The sequence below is a fragment of the Aethalodelphis obliquidens genome, unplaced genomic scaffold, assembly GCF_003676395.1.
Source record: "Aethalodelphis obliquidens isolate GAN/ISIS:26980383/991018 unplaced genomic scaffold, ASM367639v1 scaffold61, whole genome shotgun sequence".
NCBI classification, from domain to species: Eukaryota; Metazoa; Chordata; class Mammalia; order Artiodactyla; family Delphinidae; genus Aethalodelphis; species Aethalodelphis obliquidens.
In genome coordinates this window covers 8,150,712-8,166,435 of record NW_020838005.1, presented here as the reverse complement: position 1 = coordinate 8,166,435, position 15,724 = coordinate 8,150,712, and the positions used below count along the sequence as shown (strand labels likewise).

The 15,724-nt window shown below is 37.5% G+C and overlaps 1 protein-coding gene across 13 annotated transcripts in view; it reads left to right on the top strand.

Moving 5' to 3' along the window:
• CEP44 (centrosomal protein 44) overlaps positions 1 to 15,724 on the top strand; it is a 171,690-nt gene that overhangs the window by 63,920 nt on the left and 92,046 nt on the right. For 4 of the 13 annotated variants that reach the window (XR_003428971.1, XR_003428972.1, XR_003428973.1 and 1 more), the window contains one exon: positions 10,556 to 10,624. The exons of 6 other annotated variants lie outside the window; for them this stretch is intronic. Coding sequence is in view for 3 of the 7 variants with exons in the window: in XM_027087985.1 (XP_026943786.1) it covers positions 10,556 to 10,589 (34 nt within the window). In the remaining 4 variants the exon portion in view is untranslated. Of the gene's footprint in view, positions 1 to 10,555; positions 11,658 to 15,218; positions 15,571 to 15,724 lie in introns of those variants that run through there. 3 more of the 13 variants (XR_003428974.1, XM_027087984.1, XM_027087987.1) reach the window with 2 other exon arrangements.

Sequence of the window (15,724 nt, the reverse complement as noted above, 5' to 3'; positions counted from 1 at the left end):
AACTTAAAGACCTTTAATTAACAAAGTACAATTTCCAAGCTACTCAAATAGAAACTTTCATGTGTGTCTCACATGGAAAAACCTACCTATATGGGGTGAGAGTGGGGCACTGAGGTAACCTGGAGGTGGGTGAGGACAGGTGCAGCTGATCACTGGGGTCCAGCTTGCCTCTCTGCAATCACAGAGCCCTTCTCTTTCCTTCTTTCATTTTATTTTTATTTATTTATTTTAACATTTATTTTTATTGAAATATAGTTGATTTACAGTGTTGTGTTAGTTTCAGGTATATAGCAAAGTGATTCAGTTATGTATATATCATTCATATACCTATTCAGGCCCTTCTCTTTTGAAGTCAGGCCAAGTTACCCAAAAGAATCCTAGCAGTCTGTTTTTAACAGACTGTTTCTACACTAACTGGAATGAATTCTCTCCAAGCACATCTTCACCCCTTCGTCTGTTTGTTAAAGGAAGCCCTTCACGGTGACTGCTTGTCTTCAATCTCTGGACATGGGGTCTAGTGACAGAGAACTTGTCCAGACCTTTTCTATATCACTCAGTCAATGAGGAGCAATGGGGCTGGGCAGAGGTCATTCTGTTTCTGTTTTGTCTCTGGAATAAATTTACAAACCCTGTGAAAACATTTACCAAATTTACTGTTCATGTATCACATCCTCCCTGCTCTCTGCATGTATATACACACACACACTCTCTCTCTCTCTCTCTGCTGTGGGAAAGTCTTAGGGGCTATCATTGCTCATGGAATCTTCATTAACTCCCCTGAGAAATTTTAAGGTATTGGTTTATACTCAAAAATGAAGAGTATCTTATTTTTAACTCTGAACTCCTAGTACCTGCAGGGAATCAACACTGTGAGTCTGACTAAAAGAGGATGATTCAGGAAAAGCCATAGGGTTAATTCAAGCAAAAACAAGAAGAGAATCACAAAAAGAATTTTATTGGGGATTTTTGAGTATCTAGAAGCTCTAATTCATTTTTTAAATACTGTGGAGAAAATATGCAACCTGCTTTCCCACCCACAAAAGCTGATGTCAGAATTCTCGTTTATTATGATTCTTATTGGAAAAGGATTTCCATTATCCAAGTAGGGATTCTCAGTATTACACACATGTGCTTGGGTGGTAGAGAACTTTGAATCTAATTTTTATAAACATATAAAATATGTGTATTTATAAAAGGGAAGATAAGGTAAAGTGTGATTATTTGTTTTGAGCACATTCTAGTTTTCTTTTCTTATTTCAAAACTAAGAATTTTTTTTCAGGGAACTATACTCCATATTTTGTAGTAACCTATAAGGGAAAAGAATCTGAAAAAGAATATATATATATATTCAGTTATGTATATGTATACTTAACTGAATATATATATAACTGAATGATTTTGCTGTACACCTGAAACTAACACAGCTTTGTAAATCAACTATACTTCAATTTTTTAAAAAAGAATGTTTTAAAAAGTATTTGTCCAGACATTTTAAGACTCCTTCCAATCGTACTGTTAAATTAATTAAATTAATTAAACAAGGAAACCATTAGAATGAGGGTGTCTAATGCCTTAGCAGCCTCTGTAAGCCACCAAGACCTAAGCCACCAGCAATTCCTGTGAATGCCTGCAGGGCAAGAACTACCAATCGCAACCCGCCAGCTCCACTTTCCCAAATAATGCAAGCGTGAAGCTGTAGCAGGTCAGATGAGTTATTTACTTTGCTTCTGCATTTTCTCCACAAGACCCTTGTCCCAGCTCCTCTCTGTGGAGTACTCCTAACCACTTCTGGGTTGGCACTGCCCCATTCACACCGATGTTTGCTCAGATAAACTCTTAGCAATGTTAACCCTTAGCATGTCTCAGTTTATCCTTTAGCGGTACCATCGAGGCACTAGTCTTCTTTTATTAAACCTTGTTCCTGATTTTTGTGGCACCACGAGAGAGTGATTCAAGAGGGACAAGTGAGCATACACACACACACACACACACACACACACACACACAAACACACACACACACACTATTGCCGGCATCCTTCTTTAAGGAACGTGTCTTGCCCTTAAAGAGTGTGTTAAGGATTGTACTGGAGACAGAGTGCTAACATTTCTCAGATTCTTTGGGATTACGCAGGACTTTGTGACTAGTTGTGGTCAATAGTTGTGGGTGGAAATGATGTGTAATATTTGTTACCTTAGCATAACGGCCTCTCTCTCAACTAATACAAAGATCTGCACAAGATACATCACAACACACTTTCATTTTTCAGATATCAGCAATTTTATCTTCCCGGTGTGAGAAAGATGGAGAAGGTGTATTCTGACAGTCAGGGGCTCTCAGTTTGGGATCATCTTTACAGCTAGGAAACAGGAGGGGACCAACCCATCTTTCTAGCTGACATATCAGATGAAAGATCAAAGGGACTGTCTTATCTTAAGAGGAAAATGTCATCACTTAAAATTTCATGCTGCTAACTGATGACTTTTCACTTACAGGACACTCAGGACTACCCAAGATATTGTCTTTGCTTAATTTAAATACATTTTTAACTTCCAACTCCAATGTTTAAACATTTGAATCCTTCTGTTAATCATACATTTTAAGTAGCAGAGCCAACACTGGCAGCTGTTATATTATCTCAAAAAGACAATGTAACCTAAAATCAATTAGGCTCATCCCATTTGAGTATTCAACTTATGATCATACAAAATTTAATCTCTTGAAAATGGGTTTTTGACAATAATCAGACCTACTAAAATTATCTTCCAAGAAAGTAATTGCCTGAAGACATGGTATAAACGAAAGAAGCTGGCCTTACCTCCATATTGCCCAGAGCAATGCACCCTCTCTCTCTACCTTGATATTCTGAGATTGTAGCCGCCATAACACCCAAGAATGGGGGATATAATTGTTCCAACTGACATACTTAGGAGTATGAAAAAAGAAGAGAGGAGAGCGGAGTAAGAGAGGTTGGGATGCAGGGGCGGGTAGGATGGGACGTAAATGTTCACAGGGTGTCAGGGTGGGTCTCGTTGAGAAGGTGTGATCTGAATAAAGATTGATGGAGGAGAAAGAGTGACCATGAAGGGATCTGGGGAAACAGTTCGAAGAGGAGGGCTCCGGGAAAGCCAAGTCTCTCCGTGGGAGCGTGGGGATCACGAGAACCAGCAGAGAGCTGTCCACGGCTTTCCCTCCATTGTGATGCCAGACCTGGGACTCTTCTGAGCTGTAGAGCTGTGAAGCCCAGTTTTCACGTCATGGCCAGAGGCAGGGATGGCACACACTCTGCCCCGGATTCCTTCCCTCTATGGCGTAACAGTACGCACTCTGCCATTTTTGTGCATGACTTTAAATACATGAGTCAGTATTGCAAGCATTAGCTGTGCAAGTTCTTGGCTAAGGAAAGATTAATTTTTAACCTGATCTGAGCCTAAGCCTGAGGAATGAACTCAGAAATGGGGCAAATGAAACTTTACTTTGGGATCTGGATAATCGGAAGGATGGTTTCCTGTCAGTATGAAATGTGTCACTAGGATTTTAAGTCTCTATTGGATAGTCAAAGTGGCACATATGATTACTAGTCACCCAAAATATTCCAGTAACAAAATGAGTGGCTGATATGAGAATTCTTAGTGGCTGATATGAGAATTCTTCTAAGGGAGAAATGCAACTTTTTTTTCTAAAACACCCGGCTGGATAAGCCCTTGAGGGTTCATAGGTTTTGATGAAAAGCGTGAACTGTGAGGCTATAAAATTGGAGGTCTGAGTCAAGATTGTTTATTGCTGCAGGAGACTTGGATCTAGATTGTATAGGAGTTACGGGCGGAGTTAAAAGGCGGATGGATAGTGTAAACACTGGTCGTTGGTTGGTTATGAGATTGTACATTTTTTATTAAGCATTATTGACATATTCAAACCTGGCATGGAATGATTCCTAAAGCACAAGAACTCTTCGATAAATGTTTCCTGAGTTTCTATAATAATGAAACACTAAAGGACTTACAAAGACCACCACAAGCCTTTTAATCAACGATTAATTCCAGGAACAAATTGTAAAATTAAACTCATTACAGGAAAGCCTCGTTTACTTTATCATTGTAACAAATGAAAAGTTTGCAAGAGAGTTTGAGGAAACTTATAATCAAAGACAAGGACAAAGCTCAGAAGCCAGGGTGTGAGTGACAGTGTCATTTGATAAAGTTCCCTGAGATGTCTGTAGTCATTTACTTATTGGGTTGGAGAAGCTCAGCTAAGAAAGTTTAATTTATCAAACAGATTTATCTTTTCAAGATGTTCTTATAAACAACATAAACACCATATTGTCTAAGATGAGCTTCTGGCCATACATAATTAGGAATTGACACTATAATTTTTCAAGCCATATAGCTAGTGAAGTTAGAATCAGATAATTTCTACTAGCTGGTTAAGGTTATAAAGAATGGTCAGTATGACACTGGGTATTATAAGTGCTCTCAGCTCCTGCAGGAAAGTCTTTGATTTTCTCTCACCTGCTGTGTATCAGGATGACTGTTTAGAAGTCTAATGTGTTTGCTGCCTCTCTGTGAATTAGAAGAGAAGAGGAAAGGAGAGAAAAGAAAAGAGGATAAATGTCTTAGGCTGAGTGACCTCAATAAAGGGAGAATGCGAAAACCAAACCCACTGCCACCCGAATGCTAGATATTCAGGAGAGAAAACTTTCCAACATAGACCATATAGATGGGAAAGAGACACCACCAGCCATTAAGCTGGGGCAGAAGGAATGCATTTACCTCTTCACCGTGTCTGGAAATTAGACGGTGGAGGTGGTGCTGATGAGTAGGTGGACAGTATAGAGGTTGGGGGAAGATCAGTCGGTTCATTTATCTAAAGGGGACCAGCCTGAGTACGAGACCAAAGTTCACGAGAAAATGCTGAAGGAGAGCGACAAGTCTCTGTTCCAGAAATTGGGAACCAGTACGACCGAGAATGAGAATGAGTGTGTGGACAAATGGGAGAGCAGGTCAGAGAAGAAAGAAACCATTTCAGGCGTGGTGCCTCTGGACTCCGTCACCTGTACCTCTAATAACAATAGCCGTCACCTCCAGACCAGCCAGGTCAACGACAGCTAACCTTCATTCAGTCCTTTCTGTGGGCCAGGCACGGTTCTCAGTGCATTATATTATTTTATTCTCGCAATAAACTTATGAGGCTGGGAAAAACATAAAGAAGGCCTCAGGGGAGAAATGGGAAGGATTCTTATCCAAGTGAACTTGAACTTCCAAGGAGGTACAGGCGGTATGCCTAGAATGCTTTAATTAGAAATGGGCTCTGATGTTGGGAATGAATTTCCTGACAAAATACCATCTTTCAATGATCTGGTTAGTTACTCATTGCCCGCTACACCCAAGCAACAACCCTGGGCCACCACACTGGTGAAGAGTTATGTAATCCCATGATTGCCTTAAGTGAATACTGAAGACATAAGCAGTGAATCCTCCAAACTCTCAAGTGTTTTCATCCATACCATAACTCCTGGTCATGGCCGTTACTTTTTTTCTTCATGTATTTTCTTCATTCAGAAAGAATGATTCAAAAAATTTTTAAATGATGCCATATCATGCCACTCCCTGATTATACGCTTCAGTGGTTCCAGGACTCTGTGTTTCAAAGCACTCAATTTTACTTGATAGAACTTTCCTCAATCACGTGTTATTATTTATTTAATCTGTTTATTTGCTGAATATCTGTTTCTTCTACTAAACTATTAGCTTTATGAGGACACAGAGCATATCAATTTATCCAGCCATTATTTTTTATTCATACTTCTTGAACAAGATAAAAATGTTTCCTGACCACATGGACCTTACAGTTTACTAGGAAAATTTTTTAAAAATCAAACAGGTAGTAATATAAAGTATGAGTTGCAATTTTAGAGACAGTAACGCCATGGGAGTGCATGGAAGAAACAGCTAGCCGGTCTGAGGGATTGGATTAGGTCAGAAAAGAATTTCTGGTATAAATGATACGTAAGCCGAAACTTAAAAGGTGAACAAATGCTAACCAGGCAATGAAGATGGGTAAGAGTATTTCTGGAAGAGGGAAGAGATGGTAAAAGAATTATGCTACGGATGCTTATGATACGGTTCAACATGGATGTGCTTGGTGTGTGAGGTGAGTGACAAAAAAGGAGACTAAACAGATAGGAAGGGTGTTGTGAGCCATCTCTGAGCTCTTAAGAGCATCAGAAAAACCATTGAAGTGTTATAAATTAGGATTCAAAGGATCACAGAAACTCATCCAGGTACTTGGGCTTCTTTTTGAGAAAGACCTGGGGGAAAGGATAGAGGTAAGCAAGTCAGACAGTTTCAGTAAGCCAAGTGAGTAGCTAGGATGACTTGAAATCGGACAGGAGTGGGGCCGTTGGGAAAAGAGAAAAGTCTAAAAATGATTAGAAAGTAGGTTAAACAAGATTTGATTTTTGACCAAACGTGGGAATGAAGGACAGAAAAGAGTCAAAGGAGACTCTGAAGTTTCTGGTGTGGGCAGTGGAGAACACATAGGAAGAAGCTGGTTGGAGAAAAGGTGAGGATGCTGGAGTTCAGTTTGGGATACACTGAGCTTAAAATGCCCAGAAGCCAGTAAAGTTGCAGTGTCCACTAGGCAGGTATGCACACAGGTAGGAGGCTTCACAGAGAAATCGGGCACGAAGATTTGAGACTTACAACCATGGAGTTGATAAAAATCACCAGGAGTGGCTGTGCAGAGCAAGCAGAGAAGATGGCCTCGGTAGGACTAAACCGTGAGGAAATGATTCATATTTAAAGGGCAAGCGTGAGAAGAGGACCTTTAAAAAATATCTGAAAGGAAAAGAGGTTAGGATTATGGAAATCGATGGAAGAAAGTGTTTCAAGAAAGCAATGGTCAACAAGTGGTGAAAAGTCCCCAGCAGATCTGTCAAAAGAAATTTGCCACTCACCTTGACAGTAGTGGTTTCAGTAGGGAAGAAAGCTGGATTGCAGTGGGATACCAGGGAATGGGGATTAAAATACATAACTGTTAAAAGACGCTTAGTTGAACAGGAAGAGAGATAGGGGGATAGCTGGAAGGGAGTGTGCCGTTAGCAATTTTTTTAACTTTTAATGGAGGAGATGCTCAAACATGCTTCATACTTACACAAAACAATCAGTAGAAAGTGAGTGGTGGAAGACACCAGTGTAATTGAAGAAAAATGTTCAAATCTTTATATTCTGAAATATATGTGATTTTCTAACGTGGGTAAAATCAAACATCGGGAAATCATGCTAAGTATGACAACAGTATTCTATTTTCAAGCAGTTTCCATTATCTGTCAAACATTGTAGAACATTTAAGTTAGGCATGAAATTTATTTTGGCTCATAATGTCCTTAATAGAAACTTTGTTTGGATTTCATTGTTGACAAGATGTTTGAAATTGGACATTTTGGAGCATAGCCATCCATTTGTTACGCATTTCGTGGTGAAAGTGTTCAACTTTCTGAGGAAAGGTATTGAGGATTATGTTAAACAGCTAGAGGCGGCAAAGCAAATTTCTTTTTCTGGGTCAAGTAAAGAAGTCTGTGGTATCAACTAGTTAGATATGTTACACTAATGAGAGCAAAATTAGCCTTGACCCATTTCTGGCAGGTCTAGAAAAACATGAGATATAATTTCTACCACACACAAAGTGTTGCATCAGAATAACATAGGGTATCACTGTTGAGCCTAGAAAGGGCCAGGCTTATGCTGTACTTGGACAGACCCTGCCTCCCAATGGGACCAGAAACCTCAATGACTCTCCAGGTTGAATCAATTCAGAGATTTAGGAACTATGTGGAGATTCACACTGGAAAGTCAGTGACCACCATTGATGATCTCAAGAGGTGACAAATTCCACCAGGATATGCGGTTGGTGAAGACTTTCCATGTGAGCAAACACAAATCAGCTCTGATACAAGGTGCATAAAAATCACAGAGAGCTCTTATGAGGATCATTGGAAAAGAAAAGAGAGACGAATGTCACTCTCATTTCGTCCACATTTTCTTTTCTCTTCCTATAGATAAATTTGCGAGAATCATTCCAGAAAAGAAAATGAAAATGGTTGCTAGTCCAATAATGGAAACTGTTGTGATTAAGTTTTTGGAAAGTTTGAAATGGAAAGAGAGTTTAGTGCAGATAGGGTAAACAAATCAGCCCACCACCTGTTTTTGTTAATAAAGTTTTATTAGAACACAGCTTCACCCATTTGTGTCTGTCTTGACTACGGCTGGGGCACACTTTAGTAGTTGTAACAAAGACTTTATGGACTTCAAAGATAAAAATATTTTCTATTTGGCTCTTTAGAAAAAAATTTGCCAGCCCTCTAGTCCAGTGAATCAGTTTAGTTTTTCAAAACTTTCTTTCTGTACGTTCCTCTTTTTCCCTGCCTATGAAAATATGCTGAAGCAAATAGTAAGTGCAAACGATTTAATTTATAATTGTGTATATGAGACTAAAGACATAACTACTTCTCAATCAGACTTCTCTGATTTCAGTGGAAACGGATGGGGAGCAATAGGAGAAAGTGAGTGTGTAAAGATAAAGAGTGATAGGAAAATAGGTAAGAAAGCATTGATTCATAAGGTCAAATGCACTTCCAAAGAAAATATCTTCAATTTTCATATCCTTTCAATCCTTCATCAGATAACTCATAGACTTGGCGTTTAAGAGGCTTAAAAACAATCAGATCAAATGGGTCTCATTCTTCTTGGTTGTCTTGCCCTCACCAAGTGGTAATTTCTTTATAAGGAAGGAAACAAATTTAGAGGAAGAAAACATGGTGTGTATTGAAGTGGCTTTTTTTCTACTTGGTAGGAGTGACATTAAGTCAAAAGTCTCCAAATAAAAGCTAGAATGCTATTTCCTATTATTTGCTCTGTCAAACTGGGGATCTCCTATGTCCAAACTCTTCAGAAATTTTTTTTGTGGTAGATGATCGTAGAATTTGATAAATGAAGTTGGATTAATTTCTATTACTTGTTCTTAGGCAAAAATGATATCAAATGCTTAAAAAATACACTTTGCCCTAGTAATTCCTTTATTTCAAAATCATTCTAAATAAATTATTAAGGTTATAGGCAGCTACTTAAATATAGAATGTACAACAGAAGAAATCTTTACAGTAAGTAAACATGAAAAATATCTAAATGACCAATAATAAAGGATTTGGTTAAGTAAATTATGGTGTATACATTAAATGGTCTACTTACAGCCACTGAATGATATTGTAGGTAAATATTTTTTAACACAGAAAATGTTCATAATATCATCTAAGTGAAGGAAACAGGATACAACATGGTATGTACATTTTGGTACAATTTTTATTTAAAGCTATACTTTTACACCTATACCCCAGCTTTTTGTTTTTTTGGTTTTTTTAGCAGTACGCGGGCCTCTCACTGCTGCGGCCTCTCCCGCTGCGGAGCACAGGCTCCGGATGCGCAGGCTCAGTGGCCATGGCCCACGGGCCCAGCCGCGCATCCTCTGGGGCATGAAGGGTCCCTCCGGGACCGGGGCACGAACCCGTGTCCCCTGCATCGGCAGGCGGACTCTCAACCACTGAGCCACCAGGGAAACCCTACCCCAGCTTTTAAATTTTAAGTTTTATTTTTATTTATACCCCAGTTTTTAATTCTAAAGTGTATAATTTTTGTTATGGTCTAATTTAGACATATACACATCACATTTTTAATTGTGATTATTTTAACAATAAAATATAGATTTTTAAATGTTAAAAAACTGTATATTCTTATTTTTCTTAAATTAATTTTTAAAATATAAGAATATTATTTTACATTTTGTAAAAGGCTAATACTGTCCAATAATTAAATGTAGAAATAAAATTACAGTATATTTTACTTTCACTTGGCTAATTTTTGTTCATTATTTAAGCTTTCACTTAAAATATTTGTGAAGTTACTTTAAAAGTTTCTGAAATGAAGGTGATATTACGTTTGAATCAGACTTATTTGAGTAAAAAGTTAAGAAATAGACCTCCTTTTATCTTAGCAGTCCTCACTGAGACATGACCAAGGGCACAGAACTAGATGAACTTTGAAGTTCACTTCTAGTCTCATAATTCACTGAAAGTGCCTGAAGATGTGAACTCAGCTCCTAATTTACAGTACATCAGAGACTCTGCTTTTAGAAGTGTATGGATACTGGTATATGTAAAATATGGTGGTTAAAAAATTCAGTCCCACAAATCAAGCATCAGGATTAGAGGTGATCATTTGTCAAAAAACAGGTTAGTTTAGCTTAATAAGGCTGTCCTCCAGTTCTTGAGTTCACAGTGTTTTAGTAAAGAATTGGGGGTTCTCACATCACACCACAGTTGAGGTCTGGTCAGGAATCTAGGGTTTCCCTTTGAAAGGATCTAATCCATGTTTATGTAACTATGATTTTTCTATAATTTGTTATCTGGTCACTTATTTGTTAGTATAAATAGTCAAGATTTAAATTTTACTGCACTTGTAACTAAACAACTTGTAAAACAACTTGAATTTTTTTTCTAATCAGGTTTTCTGATTTTGGAGTCTGCCTGGTTGACTGAACATCGGATGAATGACTTGGGCTCCCCTGTCTTTGGTGAGCTGGACAGATGTGGTACTTGTGAAACGTTGTGGGGAAAGATCTCAATTTCATCCTTTCCACTTAAACCTAAACTCAAATACATTTTATTTTCCCTAAAAGTATACATCGCAATTTACCTTGGAAAGTCTTGGAATACAATATTTTAGTTTCTCTGGGAATATAATTATCTGCAATGAGTTTTTACATATTGTAGGAAATTAATATTTCCCAAAGGATAGAGGGTAAACCCAGCTGCCATTTTGAGTCTTGGATGCATTGGAACATGTTTTCCTGCTGCTACTTCTGATAGAGCTGACTTGACTCCAAATAAATTGTCAGTAAAGGGAGCATTGACTTATACTGGCTTGGTTTTACATATTCTTGTATATGAAATGAGTTTTTTTTGTTTTAACAAAAAGTAAGTCAAATGTCTGACTTGCTAGTTATATTTGAAAAACTTAGAAAGAAGAAATAATAAGGTAAAATTTTAATGTAGAATAAAGTGTCAGATTGGTTCCTAACAATATACTGGTATTCACTCATTCGATTACCAAATTTAATCAACATCGAAATTCCAAATCACTACCAATTTTTTGTTGTTGTTCATAAAGCCTTTCATTATTAGCCTTAAAGCCAAGGCAAAGATGAACATGACTAGGTATTTTGCTTGCTACTCTGGTCTTTTGCTACATACTGATGTGATAGAAATTGTCTTCCTGCCAGAAGGTTTTATGTTGCTTTATCAAAATCACTTATTTACTGCTGGGACTGGATTTTAAAGCTACATTTTCCTCTGACATTTGGGTGCTAAACTGAGCCACTATGTATATTTTTGAAATGTAAAAAGCTATATTCTGAAAGATTTTTTTGGTGTTCAACAAAAGTGCCTTGTTCATTGTTATTTAAAAGTATTATCCTCAATTACCTCAATTGTAATTAAACTTAGTATTAAATTAATTAGTATTCAACCTAATTAAACTCAAAAGCTTTTGCACAGCAAAGGAAACCATAAACAAAACAAAAGGACAACCCACAGAATGGGAGAAAATATTTGCAAACGATGTGACAAACAAGGAATTAGTCTCCAAAATTTACAAACAGCTCATGCAGCTCAATATCAAAAAAACAAACAACCCAATCAAAAAATGGGCAGAAAACCTAAAGAGATATTTTTCCAAAGAAGACATACAGGTGGCCAAGAGGCACATGAAAAGATGCTCAACATCGCTAATTATTAGAGAAGTGCAAATCAAAACTGCAATGAGATATCACACCAGTCAGAAAGGCCATCAGCAAAAAATCTGCAAACAATAAATGCTGGAGAGGTTGTGGAGAAAAGGGAACCCTCCTACACTGTTGGTGGGAATGTAAATTGGTGCAGCCACTGTGGAGAACAGTATGGAGGTTCCTTAAAAAACTAAAAATAGAGCTACCAGATGATCCAGCGATCCCACTACGGGGCATATATCCAGAGAAAACCATAATTCAAAAAGACACATGCACCCCAATATTCATTGCAGCACTATTTACAATAGTCAGGACATGGAAGCAACCTAAGTGTCCATCAACAGATGAATAGATAAAGAAGATGTGATATATGTATACATATATATGTGTACATATATATATGTGTGTATATATATATATATATATATAATGTAATATTACTCAGCCATTAAAAAGAATGAAATAATGCCATTTTCAGCAACATGGATGGACCTGGAGATTATCATATTAAGTGAAGTAAGTCAGACAGAGAAAGACAAATGTATGATATTGCTTATATGGGGAATCTAAAAAAAATGATATAGTTGAACTTATGTACAAAACAGAAACAGATTCATAGACTTACAGAAGAAACTTATGGTTACCAGTGGGGGATAAGTGGGGAGGAGGGATAGATTGGGACTGACATGTACACACTGCTCTATTTAAAATAAAATGCCTTCCCATGAAAAAAATAATGAAAGTATTTCACATTAGATGGTGAATAAACAAGGGCAATCATCTCCTTTCCTGAACCCAACTCCCAAGATGCCACAAAAGTGAGAGGGTGAAAATGTAATATAAAATCAAAGAGTATTCATCTGGGAAGGCATATATGCCTTGTGTGTGAGTGAAATTGAAGCCTAGGACAGCAGAGGACCTGGCACCATGGATAATAGGATAAGATTGAGAGTCCAGGTCTTTTATGTCCTACCATCACTCTGGAGGTGAATGGTTGCCTGTCTAACTGCTTACAAGGCAGGAAAGCCAGAGCCCGCTGGGCTAGGGAACTCAAGGCAGGCCAGTGGGACTCCAAGCAGGTCTTTATCATTCCTTCTCACATCTGTCATACTCCACGGGTGAGATTACAATTAAAGAAGAAAATTGTCCAATGGAAAAACAACAAAAATAAATAAAAAGAAGAAAATTGTGGAATCTTTGGAAAAGAGCAGGAATTGGGATAGGGGAGTGGACTGAATTAATAAGAAATGAATTCGTGACAGGGAAAATTAGTCCAGAACTCTCCCAGAAGGCATCCCGCATAGATAAAGAGGTGGAAAGTATATAAGGAGAGGTAAGTGATAGGGGGGTGGAAGTAGACATGTTAAGAGCCTTGAAGGGTCACAGAGGCTGAAAATGAATGGAGAGACATTAGCTTCTGCTCAGGATGTAGAAAGCTGGAAAGAGCGTCACTCCTACCCTAACAACAAGAAAGACAAAACTGTACAAGTGATACGTGGTTTTTGAGTGCATCATAAAACTGAGACAGCAGGGTGACAAACTGGCCTGAAATCTAAGGAAAGGAAGGCACTTCCAGGGAAGTGGAGACGGAGCTAGAAATTTCTTTCAATACCAAGATGTTCACGTTAGCAAAGTAGGCAGCATTTCAGAAGCTAGTGTAGTACAGTGTGCTGTGGGGGGAGTGTGGATTAGTCACGAGTGGGATCCTTACAAAGCAACTTTCTAAATGTGTACTTTAACCTATTTTACAAATCCGAACGATCAGAATAATAACACTTATTTCCTAAATTTGTTGTGAGATTTATATGTGCCCATGTGTGTAGCATGTCTTATAGATGACGGTCATTTTCAGAATGATTTTTCATCTCTCCCTTAGCAACAGTATTTGTACTTTCTTATTATCTCTCATATCCGTTTCCTTATTTCTTCTTCTTCTTGTCACTTCCTTGGTTAATTTCTCATCTAGATTATTTCACTAATCTTGACAATTTTAGATAAGAAATTGTCTTCCTGACTACAAAGGCACCACACTCCCACATCTCCTATCTGTCCCACACACTGCAGGAAAAGCGATAGGAATAAAGGGCAATCCTGATTTTATCGCATGGCTCTTTTAAATCCCTCAGCTGTTTGCAAAGATTAAAGATGACACTCAGTGTTAGTAAGAATGCCAGAAAGTAGCATTCATCCATTACTAATGGGAATAAAAATTGTTATTTCTCCAGAAACAATTTGCCCTGTGAACCAGACACCTTTAAACAGTACTTGTTAGCCCAGCAGTGCCACTTACATGTACTTACTCTGAACGAAAACTAGAAAATTTGCTCTGGATTTCCAGCACAACTGCTTCTACGAGCAAACTTCTAAAAACCCTTCTCAACAATTGATCAATCTGTTAGAAGGAAAACAAGAGGAGAAAACAATAACGGAAAAAGAAAACTATGTTTATTAGTGCCAAGAGAAGAAAACGGCAACTACGTACCACAAAATCAAAGAAATCTCTGCAAAGTCTAGGGAAAATTGAATCAACCTGAAGGAACCAAAACTGAGAGAATTCATTGTTGTGGAAAATAAGTGGACAAGATATTTAGAAGCAGGGCTGTGGCATAAAATGTGTGTCAAGTCACATAATTATTTACCAATAGGATGTAAAGTAGATTTAATTTTCTTCTTTATGTTTTCCCCATTTAAAAACATTTATTAATGAATGTGAACTAATTTGATAGCAAAAAAATCAATGAAAGTATTTCAGTGGGCCCTAAACACCCTTAATATAATGGGTAAATTGTTAACTTCTCCCTTTCATACTCCAGCTCTGCTGAAACATTTAGCTTTCCAAAATATTGTATGCTCTTTTTCTCTTCCACACCTTTGCAAGTGTTCTCCTTGCAACTGTCCAGGGAGTTCCTTGTAGTCATTTGTTACTCAGCTAAAATGTACCTCCTTCATGAAATATTCTGTGGTATCTCCAGGCAAGATGAGATTTCCACTTCGGTGATCGCATTGGACCCAGACCACACCTCAGCTGTGGTACTTACTTACGCAAGTGTGTTATGAGTGTGCATGTCTCTCTCCTGTACCATGAAAGCTCCAGGAATTCAGGGACGGTGCCACTTTAAACTTTATGTGGAATTTAATACACCTTTACTGAATCAACACACAGGAAATGGGCAGTAATACTTCATTTACTTCAGTCTCTTTCTTGGGTTTAGTGTGGACATTTCTCACAATATTGCCTAGAGGATGTGGTTGAGTAAAGAAGTATTTTTCTTGCATAGTGTTTTCTTTTATATTTATTGTTATATATTCATTTCTAATGAGAAAGTATTTAATTACTTTTTATTTTGTTCTGTGTTTATTTATTTTCTGTTTATTCTTCCAGAACAAGAAGATCATGTTTCTTACGTTTGACTTGCTTCACATACACAATAAGCTGTATGCACATGAGTTCGCTTAAATTATTTTGCAGTAGCATGAACATATTTTCATTCATCAGACATAAATGTCATTACAATTACTAATTGTGTTGCTCAGATGTAACAGGCTTTACGATGTGCTGTGCAGGGGTGGTGCATTTATACAGGCGCAAGAAAACAAACTCATTGCTTTCCTTTTTCTCTGTACGAATCTGCCAAGAAAAACTCTGAGCTGCCTTTTAGACTTTAGTAGATTCGATTTATGGAAATTAAAAATATGTTCCTATGCAAAATGTTTCATTAAAAGATTTTATGCCGATATCTAGTGAATTTTCAGCTTATTTAACCTAAAATAAACCACAAAGTTCTTTCCAGAACCTCAACTAAACCCAATCTTTGGAGAAGAAAAGAAAGAAAAACAGCTTTAATTTTAGGAGAGAAGTTAATTTTTTAAAAAATGATTAAAGGTTTT